Source organism: Ixodes scapularis, unplaced genomic scaffold, assembly GCF_016920785.2.
Source record: "Ixodes scapularis isolate PalLabHiFi unplaced genomic scaffold, ASM1692078v2 PGA_scaffold3__209_contigs__length_174095766, whole genome shotgun sequence".
Classification (NCBI taxonomy): Eukaryota; Metazoa; Arthropoda; class Arachnida; order Ixodida; family Ixodidae; genus Ixodes; species Ixodes scapularis.
In genome coordinates, this window is record NW_024609868.1 from 18,105,812 (window position 1) to 18,116,550 (window position 10,739).

Below are 10,739 nucleotides of genomic sequence, written 5' to 3' on the forward strand. Positions count from 1 at the left end.
TTACATTCCGAACAACAAGTTCGATGGTGTTTGTAATTAGCATGGTGGATGCCTGAAATCATTGCGCTCTCAAACCAGCACTGCTAACACCGCCAAAATTGAAGTTCTTTCATTACTCTTATTTCCGTGGACGAGACATCCTTCGCTGATGTCATAGTCAGCATTTGGCCGATCGTGGAAGGACGACCACAGCGACGCAATCGATCACGCACGTCGACTGACAGCCATAGATGAATGCTCGGCTGCTGAGCGCGGGATGTCTTCCAGCTTCCACAGTTATTTTGCAACGTGCACTCCACACGACCAAGAATGTCGAACTTAGCAACCTATAAGTAAGAGCTCGTTCTGAGCACGCGCTGTGATCAACGCACTCTAATGTGGCGCCCGGCGATACCCTCCGAAAGTCGCCCACGAACGACTATGGGCGGCAAGGCCGTCGTGAAGCATCTTTAGCGTCACCCTAAGAAGGCCAATAAGGAGCATATATTAGACGCCAGTGCTGTGCCAGCGCTCGACAGAAACTCGTGTTTGCGATAACTGAGCGGAAGTCCCAGCTGAACGTTGACGCAACCAATCAGGGCCTTGGCCTTCTTTAGATGATGCTAGAGATGCAGATGCTAGGGCCCTCCTGTCCACGAAGTGTTGGCTTGAGCATAAGGAATAACGAAGAACAAGTCGTGGTTTCGATCTCGTTTTCTTGCTTTTTTTATTGCCACCTACGCAACAAATACAAATTTATTTACAAGGGTACCTAAAAGCACTATATTGTCCCTGCGGCGACGCTCTTGGACCAAGATTCCTGCTCGAAAATAACTTATTTTATTAATTTTTTCCGTCGTTACGAGGGCACTACATTTTGAGATCTTCGCTGGCACATCGACGAATCTTTTCGAGCAGAAATAGTGTCCTCTGCATAAAATTGTCCTAGAGTGAAAGAGCTACCATCGTGTCCTGATGATGAGCAATCCAGGCACTCCGCGGCTCAACCCGTTTTGGTATTTTCTGTCGTTCTGGCGAAAATAGTATTCACACTTTTCGCAGTATTCTAGCTTATTGCTGTTCTTGAAGTTGTTGTGTTTATTTTTGTGGATTCATATAATATGTTTGTGCAGTGTGTTGACTTAGATGTTGACAAGGCCAGGCTTTTTGTGCGTATATTCCATGAGGGTGTTACAACTTTGGCGAGTGTTTCTTCACTGTCTAAGAAAAGACAAACTGTGTTGGGAAAGTACCGAATGACTTTCAGCGAGACAAAAGGAAGCAAATTACATTCTAAAGATAAGAAGATGCAGAGAAAAATAAATATTGACGTGAGTGATGTGAAAACCCCTGGCATGGCAAGACATTTTGCGTGGGTTCGAAAGTGGAGCGGTTCCCCAATAATGCATTCACGCGGTCTTTGGTATTGATCACCTCATTGTTTATAAACTTTGAATGCGCAGGAGCTTGTTCTGCAGAGAGCGAAGGCTCCGCGTTTACGCTATTTCCCAGACAGGGCCACCGCCTTAGCAGGACGTCAGAAACATGAATTTTTACGCAGAGCTCATTGTACGTGTACTGTTCGTACACGACCCCTGGCAGAAAGAGTACGTATTACCAGAAACGACATTATCAAAGTCTAAAGATTGCACCGCGGAGTAGCCTGAAATGCTCGCCAAAAATACACACCGTAAGAACATAGTTGCCAGAAATGCTATACAACACCACGCGCGTTATTCGTCGACAGCTCATCTTCAACTCGTCTTCGCTGCTCCTATATTCAAGAAACCGCGCGTCACAAAGGCTCACGTGCGTCGCGAAGCCAGCCGCATGTCCTCCATCCATTTTTCCAGCAGTGTCATCCACAATTAAAAAAAAAGAAACATAAAAAACTGCCAGAAAAAAAGTCGTTATCACAATCACACAACACCCATACCCTCAATCACGTCCATCACTGTCTATGTACACACACCACCATCATCATCCACAGTTGCCGAAGATGAAATGGCCAGAGGTGGGAGTGGAGAGGAAAAAAAAAAAAGAACTCTTTTTCGTTCGTTCGTGTTTTCTACAAATGGAGCAGTTCTGGAGTCCAGTTTGAAGTAAGTTCCTAGCAGGACTCCCTGGTCGCCAAGTACGAGGACGTCGGCGGTGACGACGAAGACGTGCTCGTGGGAGGCGACGTCGTGGAAGGATGTGGCGGTGGTCCAGAGGACACGGGGATGGGTGAAGACAGTCCGTTCGGGGCGTTGGACGCCGGCTGTGGCCCGGAGCCCGGATGCGTGGTTCCTGGTAGACCGGGAGGTGCTCCTGGTGGTACCCCTGGTACCCCTGGTACTCCTGGTACTCCAGGGTACAGCCGGTAGGCCATGGGCTTCTGCAGCGCCGCTTGTCGGTAGTAGAGGTCTAGCGCCGCCATGGTGCTCAGGGAGGACTGCGGTGAGAGGCCCGTGTAGCTGGACAGCCAGTATGGCGCCGTCTGGAGCATCCTCTGCACGGCGGCGTAGTTGCCGGCTTCGGCGAGGAGTTCCAGGCCCACGGCTGTCTGGCGCTTCCATTTTGTCCTGCGAAGAAAAGAGGTGCGTTGAGCGATGAGTCGTTTGCGCGAGCGTGATCATACACGCCGAGTTGATAAATGCAATCGGTTTTGCTCAGATGCGTCCAGGGCAGTGCGCGTACGCAAATACCCATTTTCAGATGTGCGAAACACCAGCGCATGCTCTGTTCTCCCAAAGCAAGCGTCACGGCTTTGGAGCGACATCAGAAACATTGCAGTCTTTGTGCGTTGAGCGCGTTTTACATACATACGCCACCTCTGTTTAACGAGGATCTCGAGGGCAACAGCCTAGCTGCGTTTGTTCGTGACAGATCAATTACAGGTCTGTCAAAGAAAACAAACAAACTAAGTATAAGTTTATGTTTTTTTCAAGGGTTTTTGTAGAACCATTGTTGTTACCTTGCCTAAAAGCGTTTTACTTAAACGTATATGTAGGAATAGCACTACTATAGTAATTTTAGTATATTCGTATATTTGTTAAATAATAATGAGAGTAGTCCGCCGTTATCGTGGCAGAGATGCATTTTACAAACTAAATATAAAGAAAACAGACCTGAGAAATGTCTGACCAGAGATGTAGACATGGCGACTGATGCAATTTTCGTTTCGATTTACTTCATGCAAGTAGTCTAGAAGCCATAAAAAGCCTCATTGATCGAAACTTATTTTTTTTCTAGAAAACTTATAAATGAACCCCAACCCACACCAACACAGCAACGCCAACAGGAAGGGCCCCAAATTTCAATAACAAACCGCGTCCTCCGTCCCTCTTATTACATGCCTCAGCGGCATTGTGCTCTAGCCGGTCCCCACGTCGTCCTTCCTTATATACCTAGCGAGTGACCACTTGATAACAACCAAAAAAAAAAGAAAAGGAAAGAGCAAAGAAAGAAGAAAGATCGCAGATTCTCAAAACGACCGTTTTGTTGAGAGATCCACGGAAGTCCACCTCTCCCTCCTTCCCAGTCCATCGCCTCCTCTTTTCTTATTTGGCTGCCTTATCCATTGCCGGCCTCTCCAAGAATCCAAGATTCCCATCATCGCAAATCGCTGGAGCCTCACTCTTCGCGTGCGCGTGAGTCGGTGGCGGCCACGGGCCGTCGTTTAGGCTCTGAGCGCGATCTCCCGAGCTCCTGACAGCCCGCTCAGCGATAGCGGACGTAGCTCGCACGGCACGGCAGCATCAGCGAGCGCGCTGAAGGAAACACACACACAACGGGAGCTGCAATGGCGGCAGGGGGACCCCCAGAGGCTAGCGGGCTCCCACGCTGGGCACGCAGCATACTTCCTGCCTCTCCAAAACGCGCTTTAGCGAAACACAATTAAAAGCCGCGCACGGAAACCTGGAAATGAGATGAGAAGCAGCGTGCGTGCACACTCTTCTCTAAAAAAAACTCGTTTTTGTTTTCGTTGTTTTTCTTATTTTTTTTTAAGTGCGTATACAGAGGGAGCCTGTGCGCCGAATTGCGTGCTTGGCGTGCCTGTCGCTTTAGTGTTCCGGCGGACATGAGCTAGACTTAACTTGGGGCCACTTCGGCTCTATGAGGGCCGCCGCGATGACATGTGGAAGGGTCTTGCTAAAGTGGTGCGTGCATGAACCGCTTTTGTTTTTTTTTCTTTTTCATTATGCGAAAGTAGAGGAGAAAGCAGTCAGGTCGAACGCGCGCAGTTCATCTCCCTGCGGTCCTTTTCTTGGTGGGACACGTGCCTCCTTTTTATGAACACGTCAAAAAAAGAGCACGAAAACGTGCGCATAGAATCGAGGGCTTCGATAACGCGCATTCACGTGCGGATTACGTGAGAAGTAAGTCGTGATATTGCGATGCTAATGAATCGCTGGATGTCGCCCTTGAAACGAGATCTGTTGGGCTTTGTAGATAGGCTAATGTGGTAAAAAAAAAAGAAAAAAAAAAGAACAGCAAATGTAATGTTAAAAACAAAACAAAAAAAGGGTCGGTGAACATTACTAGTTATGCCCATGGACAATTTCTGTGGCGTTTTCGACGAGAGGAGGGTTGTGTGCGGGCTCAGCTTTAATCGACATTCATGCACGCGCCACCGTACCTTTTACTGCGTAACCCCAGAAAGTTGTCCGCGAGTATAGAAGGCAAGGACTACTTATTACGTTATTGTTAGTAGGTTCCAGACCAGTCCTAAGTGGCAAGAACGGTGAAGCTTGACGAAGGTACGATGCAGCGCGGCAGACGCCGGTGTCTTCACGTCGCCATGCATCAGTGTTGCTTTCGTTGCGAGACCCCACTAACGGGTCGTGAACCAACATGCTCGTGGCAAAAGGCGCCACTCTCCTGTTCTAGGGGTATAATAAAGGGGGGATCGGTGGCCGAGTGGTCTAGCGCACACCAGCTCGGAGCACGTGGAGCGAAAGCTCGCGCTGCAGAACTCAGGGATCCTGGGTTCGAGCCCCACCCCTGCCCGTTTCGATCTGGATGAGCATCGTACCGGCGTGCGGTCGTGTATCACTACTGCGTGATGCACGTTAAAGACCCCAGGCTAGCAATTGTACTGCACTGGCTAAATTTCTCATCTACAGCTGGGAGACTCGTCGCCCCTGTGGGGCAGACCAAGTTCTAGGCTGTATAAACTCACACACAACCCAATTTTTAGGGGGTATAATGTATATTGGCCTAAATGGGCTTCGTCTTTCACGCGTGTATACGTTGTTACATAGTGCGTTCGTTTGAGCTATGAGCGGTCTGTGAGCTTGCTCGAAACTTATCACGCTTGGAATACCCCCGAAAGGTAAGTCGTGGCATGTATCTAATTTACCTTACAAAAAACTGTGATGCTTTTTTGTTGAAAGGCTGTTGAAAAAAAGTCATCAGAGGATATAAAATATCAATAGCTTTTCATCTGACTTTTTCTAGCTTTTCTGTTGACTATCTCTTGAATATTGGCCCACTTTGTAGCAAGAAAGTCAACAGACGTTTTGTGCTGTGACTACACGAGTCGATATCGACTCTGGTAGTCACAGTACTTTTGTACACAAGGATATATGATTAAAGACCTGTGATAATTGAGCAAATGTATACGTGCGAACGCCGGAATAAAATCAGGAAACACGTATAAACGTGATGACTCGACGACACGCATTTATCCACAAGCTCAAACATTAGAGCACTAACCAGCCAGCAGACTTGTACACGTTACTGAAAAAAAGTAACTGATTACAATTACAATTACTACAGTCAAAAAAGTAACCGATTACCGTTACTGATTACTGCCTCCCAGAAGTAATTGAACAATTACTGCAAAGTAATTGATTACTTTTCAAGTTACTTTCACGTTACTTCTTATTGCGATAACAGAAATACACAAATACACAGTAAAATATTGCGTACACAATTTTGTTTGGTTATTGTTCCCTTTTTTGTTTTCAGACCCGGACCTTGTCGTGTAGCTGACGCGTCGACCTAAGGAACAAAGCCCACTAAAAAGTCAATAGCGAGTTCCCGCTTCCCGTCGACTTTATCAGCAATCTGCAACGAGATCCGGAACTCCCCAGCCAAGGCTGGTGGCGCGCTTGTAGAAGAGCGTGGCGTAAAAGAAAACAGGATTTGCCGACTAATCCAAGTTTTATTTTTTTTAGATGTTAAAAAAATGTCAATCATTTTTGCTCCATGGCTGAGTGACTATGCTGATTTTTGTGAGAAAAAAGAATTGTGGGATGAAAAATGTAATTGGTAATTGTGTAATTGATTTTGTAATTGATTACAGAAAAAAAGTAATTGAATTACTCCGAGCGTTACAGCTTGACAAATGTAATTGAAGCGTTACAAAATTACACTTAACTGTAATTGATTACAAGTAATCAATTACTTGTAACGCGTTACGTACAAGTCTGCCAGCCAGTAAGAGCGAAGGCAGAAAAAAAAAAAACATATATCCGCACGCGCAGCACGAATCCTCGCGGCGCGTCGTCTTGCTCGCGTCTGCGTCACCGGAAGCGCGTCCTGAACGCTTTTTCTGTGTTTCACAACGAGCAGAATGCTCGCACTCGTCGATGCCAAGACAACGACGCCTGCCGCTTGTCAAGTATACTTCAACGAGATACAACATACTGGCCTGCTGGCGCCAGCTGTCAGGTAGCCCTGAAACCATGTTTATCTCCGTATAACTGGAGACCGAAGGTGTTACGGTGTGTGCGAGATCAAATCTATACGTACTATCTATTTGAGAAAGAGTCCCGTTTAACATTCTCAGAATTACTTCGAGCCAACGATGAAACAACGATGCCTAAAATGCACGTGGATCGGAAGTGTTTCAGGGCTATGCAGAGAGCAAGTCATCTGCTCCTTGCGCAAGAGTTGAGATGACGTCAGAAGGACGCCGGGCTCTCATTTGCTCTGATTAAAAAGATAGTGGATAGAACTCAAACCTAGGTGCCTTGGGGTCTACCCACTATTTTTTTCAACCAGACAATAAGATCTCAGCGTTCTGACCTCCTGCCAACCCCTGTGCACGACGAAACAGACAAACTTGCGCTCCGAATGCCCAGTGAATGGCAACAATGTATTATTATCTTGACTAAAGTCTTCACAAGCAGCCGAAGCGCAGTGAACCACAGCCAAACACCAATTCGTGAACCAGCCCTTAACAATGTAGCATGCCGCACGCATAGACTTTGCCTTCTATTTGGGAGGTGGTCAAGGCCTCGGGCTCAAAGGTTAGCACACTTTACTCCGCTTCACTTTCAGTCCGACCGCAGCCGGCGCTATGATCCGATAGGTGGATGGATGGATAAGTCTGAACCCTTTGAATCGGGCAGCGACTTGCGCCACCTACACAGTTTTTTTTTTTTTTTTTTAGCGGAGCTAACCAGCAGCGCCTCTGACGTCACGGCATTGCGGCGACGCTGGTATCTGCATGGCGCATGCGAAGTCGCTTCTCTTGATGCGAATCTGTTATCTGCGCACGCACCAGCGCCTATATGCCTAATGTGGGAAAACGCGGATTCGTTTAGTAAACAGCGTGTATATGGTCTATGGTTTGCGTACCTCCTGTTCTGGTACCAGGTCTTGACCTGGGTGTCGGTCAGGTTGAGTTTGGCGGCCAGTTCCATGCGGTCCTGGACGCTCAGGTACTTTTGCCGCTCGAAGCTCTTCTCGAGCGTCTGCAGCTGGTGGTCCGTGAAGGCCGTGCGCGCCTTGCGCTGCTTCTTCATCTTGAGTGCGCACACGCTGCCGCCGGGAGGGGACTCCGACGTGCGCTCGGGAGATTCGCTGCCTGTGGACGGGACAGAAGAGTTCGGGGTTTAGAGTCAGACGCTTTGAAGGTTACTTCCGAAAAGTAATTAAGTTAGAATTACCCGAACCGGATTAACTCGATGATACCAATTGCAGTTACTCCGAAAAGTATAGAGCTAATACCCTAGTTACAACGGGCACGCTTAACTGCAGTTAGGTGTGGCTTAGGTGAGACTTAAGCGCGTTCAATGGTGTACAGCGCCCGTCCTGAACCGCAGTAAAGCTTAAGCATGGTTAGCACAGTTACTGCCATTCACACCTATAGTGACAGGGGCACCCTAAACCGGAGTTAGTCTGACCTCCGTCGTACTTAACTGGGGTTAGGCGTGCCCGTGAAGCTGGGGTGTAAGTCACCGGAAAGTTATAACTTTTCAAACCTCTCATTAAATCACGTACCTGTCATGAAATTTCTGGCAAATGATTTTACTTCTTAATGCCCATAAATATGCTGACATTATTTTTTTTTTTTCGTTTTACCACTCTCCTCACGCTAGAGGTTGAAGTAGGAAGAACACGTAACGCTGACATTGACACTATCGAGTCCGTTTCACGAGTCCGAGCGCAGCCTATACGCTACGAAGCGATTTGACCAATCATGCAGCGCCGAAAGTGGTTAAACCAATCACTGAGTAAACCAATCCCTCGCATAAAAAGCGGAGTATCACGGAACATTCACTCTGCGTGATTGGTTTTGTAGAGTAACCGAGTCTTGTAGGAGTAACCGAAATTGCACTCGCAACTTAATCCAGACGTGTGACTAAGTTGCAGCCACGATGACTGAAATCTCGTTGATAGAAAGCATTTATGTACTGCAGCCAAGAACTCATCGCATTTACTCAAGTACTCGTGGTTGGTTACCTCGCAGCTTATGTTCGAGCGGGGTCCTTCGGCCACAGTGTTACCGTGGGTTGTTACCTAGTTAATCGTGTCTCCTCTCTCTCCTCCCTCTTTCATCTCTCCGTGCCCTTCCCCAACTCAGAGCAGCCAACTGAGGCAGGCTGCCTTGGCTGACCTCTCCGCTTTCTCCTCCTTATTTTTTTTATTAGCAAACGTGCCCAATCGCGCTTGCAAGCAAAATAGGTTGAACGACTTTAAAGGTCTTTTTCGTGCAACTGTCATTAGAGTGATTTCTTTCTTCTAATTCTTCTTGACCTTTAGATACATTTTTAAGTGAGAACAAATCGTCACGCCTATATAGTCCATAGGGCCAGCACACAAAGGCGAGAGAAAATTGCTCGTCGTGCGAAGCTGTGACCAAGAGAAATTGTAGATTCTACGCGTAAAACTATTTGTAGAGAAGAATCTCTATCTGCTGCTAAAGGATGGTAGGTTTAGTTTGGGATCATATTCTTAACGGGTAATTTTAAAGTTCCATGTGGTGTACACATCTTGTTTCGTATAATGGTGGAATAGAACATTTGATGATCGTAAACCATCAGCTTAACTCTTCCCTTTAGCAGCATGATTTTTCGGCCACAATTTATGGATAAAAATGCGAACCGATATGCGCGCAGTTTGTTCGTGAACATTCGCTGAGATGGTTAAGTGTCAAAAGTTAAGAAAACCTTCTACACTCTAAGTGTTCGAGAAACAAACTCATTTTTAACAAACAAAAACTGGCTCGCTGGCTTTTTCCAAGCGAAACAACAAAAACAAAAACAAAACTCTTTCCATCCCAATATGAGATAGAACGTGCAAGCCCACCTCTATAGAAATATGGCTGCTCGACCCCGCTTATTCCCTGCATGTCGGTAAAAGTGCAACTTTCTTTTTATTTTCTTTTTAAAGCGAACGTGAAAGTTGCGTTTATTCAAAAACAGCTCGCCGCGCAACTCAAAGCATACTCGCAAATACTCCTCTAACGGATGCGTTTTGCACCCGGTCCTATTTGTCCAACTCAAAAGCGAGGGTCGGCCAGCGTATCTACAGAAGCTGGCAAGTCGCGCCGTGTGCACACAAGCGGCCCCGCACGCACTCACGCATATACGTCGACGAGCATTGGCAGAGAGATAAACGAAAGGATCGCACAAAGGACAACACGCACGGACGTTCGTATGGGAGTAGATTCCGGTCCCGGTCTTGAATGCTCGCGCAGCATCCGATCTATTACGGCCGTTTTTTTTAACAGAAACGAAAGCCCGGTGGGTCGCGGCTCTGTATTGTCGGTCGTTCGTGTATTGAAAGGGAATTCGGTCGACTCCGACTCCATACCGCATATTGTGCGTTTATCGCTGGCGAATGGCTTTGAAGTCACGCTTAGAGCGAGGCCTGCCATATCACGTGTGTGTTTCGAACAGTTTTCGTAGTAGTTAAAAATGGCGGAGCCAGAGTATCGCCTTCCTTTTCCTTTCATTGCCAACTCCTCAATGGCAAAGAAAAAAAAAGAAAAAAAAAAAAGGTCACGTGCGCTCAATTCGACCACAGCCCTTGCGGGGAAGCGGCTCTGCGGAGTGCCGGGTTGGGGGGGGGGGGGGGGGGGGGGGGGGGGGGCATGTTTCGTGCTGCGTCCGCGAAATGTAGAACTTACACTTGAGTTTAACAAGCAGGAAGCTTCCTGAACCTTGGGACATAGTGCGTGCCACTTGAACATGTGTAATTGCGTTTCATTTCTTTTCGTTTTTGCGTGACGCAAGGGCTGTTTTTAAGCGGACAACAAGACAACAGACCACGAAGCGCGCAGGCGCGCGCTTTTCCGAGGGACACGGGAGACGCGCGACGGCGCATGCGCGGTCAACCCCCGCCTCTTGTCGCGCCCGTCGCGTCTCCAGCAAGTGTGATGGTTGCTTCTTCCGCAACACTTGAAGTCCAAAATTTAAGACCGTTGCGACTGCTCCGCAAGTGGAGCATTTGCAGTTACTCTAGTTTCGGGGCAGCCGGGGGCGACACCTATATAGGTAACGCGAGGCTCGGACACTCATCGTTCATTAAAAAGCCAGAGA

The 10,739-nt window shown here is 47.6% G+C and overlaps 1 protein-coding gene across 1 annotated transcript in view; it reads right to left on the minus strand.

Moving 5' to 3' along the window:
* Window positions 1-684: 684 nt before the first annotated feature.
* Window positions 685-10,739, minus strand: part of LOC8052361 (homeobox protein B-H1) — a 50,155-nt gene continuing 40,100 nt past the window's right edge. The window contains exons 2-3 of the mRNA XM_042292312.1: window positions 7,552-7,780; window positions 685-2,543 (exon numbers count right to left, since the gene is read on the minus strand). Coding sequence (XP_042148246.1) covers window positions 2,090-2,543; window positions 7,552-7,780 — 683 coding nt within the window. The 3' untranslated portion in view covers window positions 685-2,089. The remainder of the gene's footprint in view (window positions 2,544-7,551; window positions 7,781-10,739) is intronic.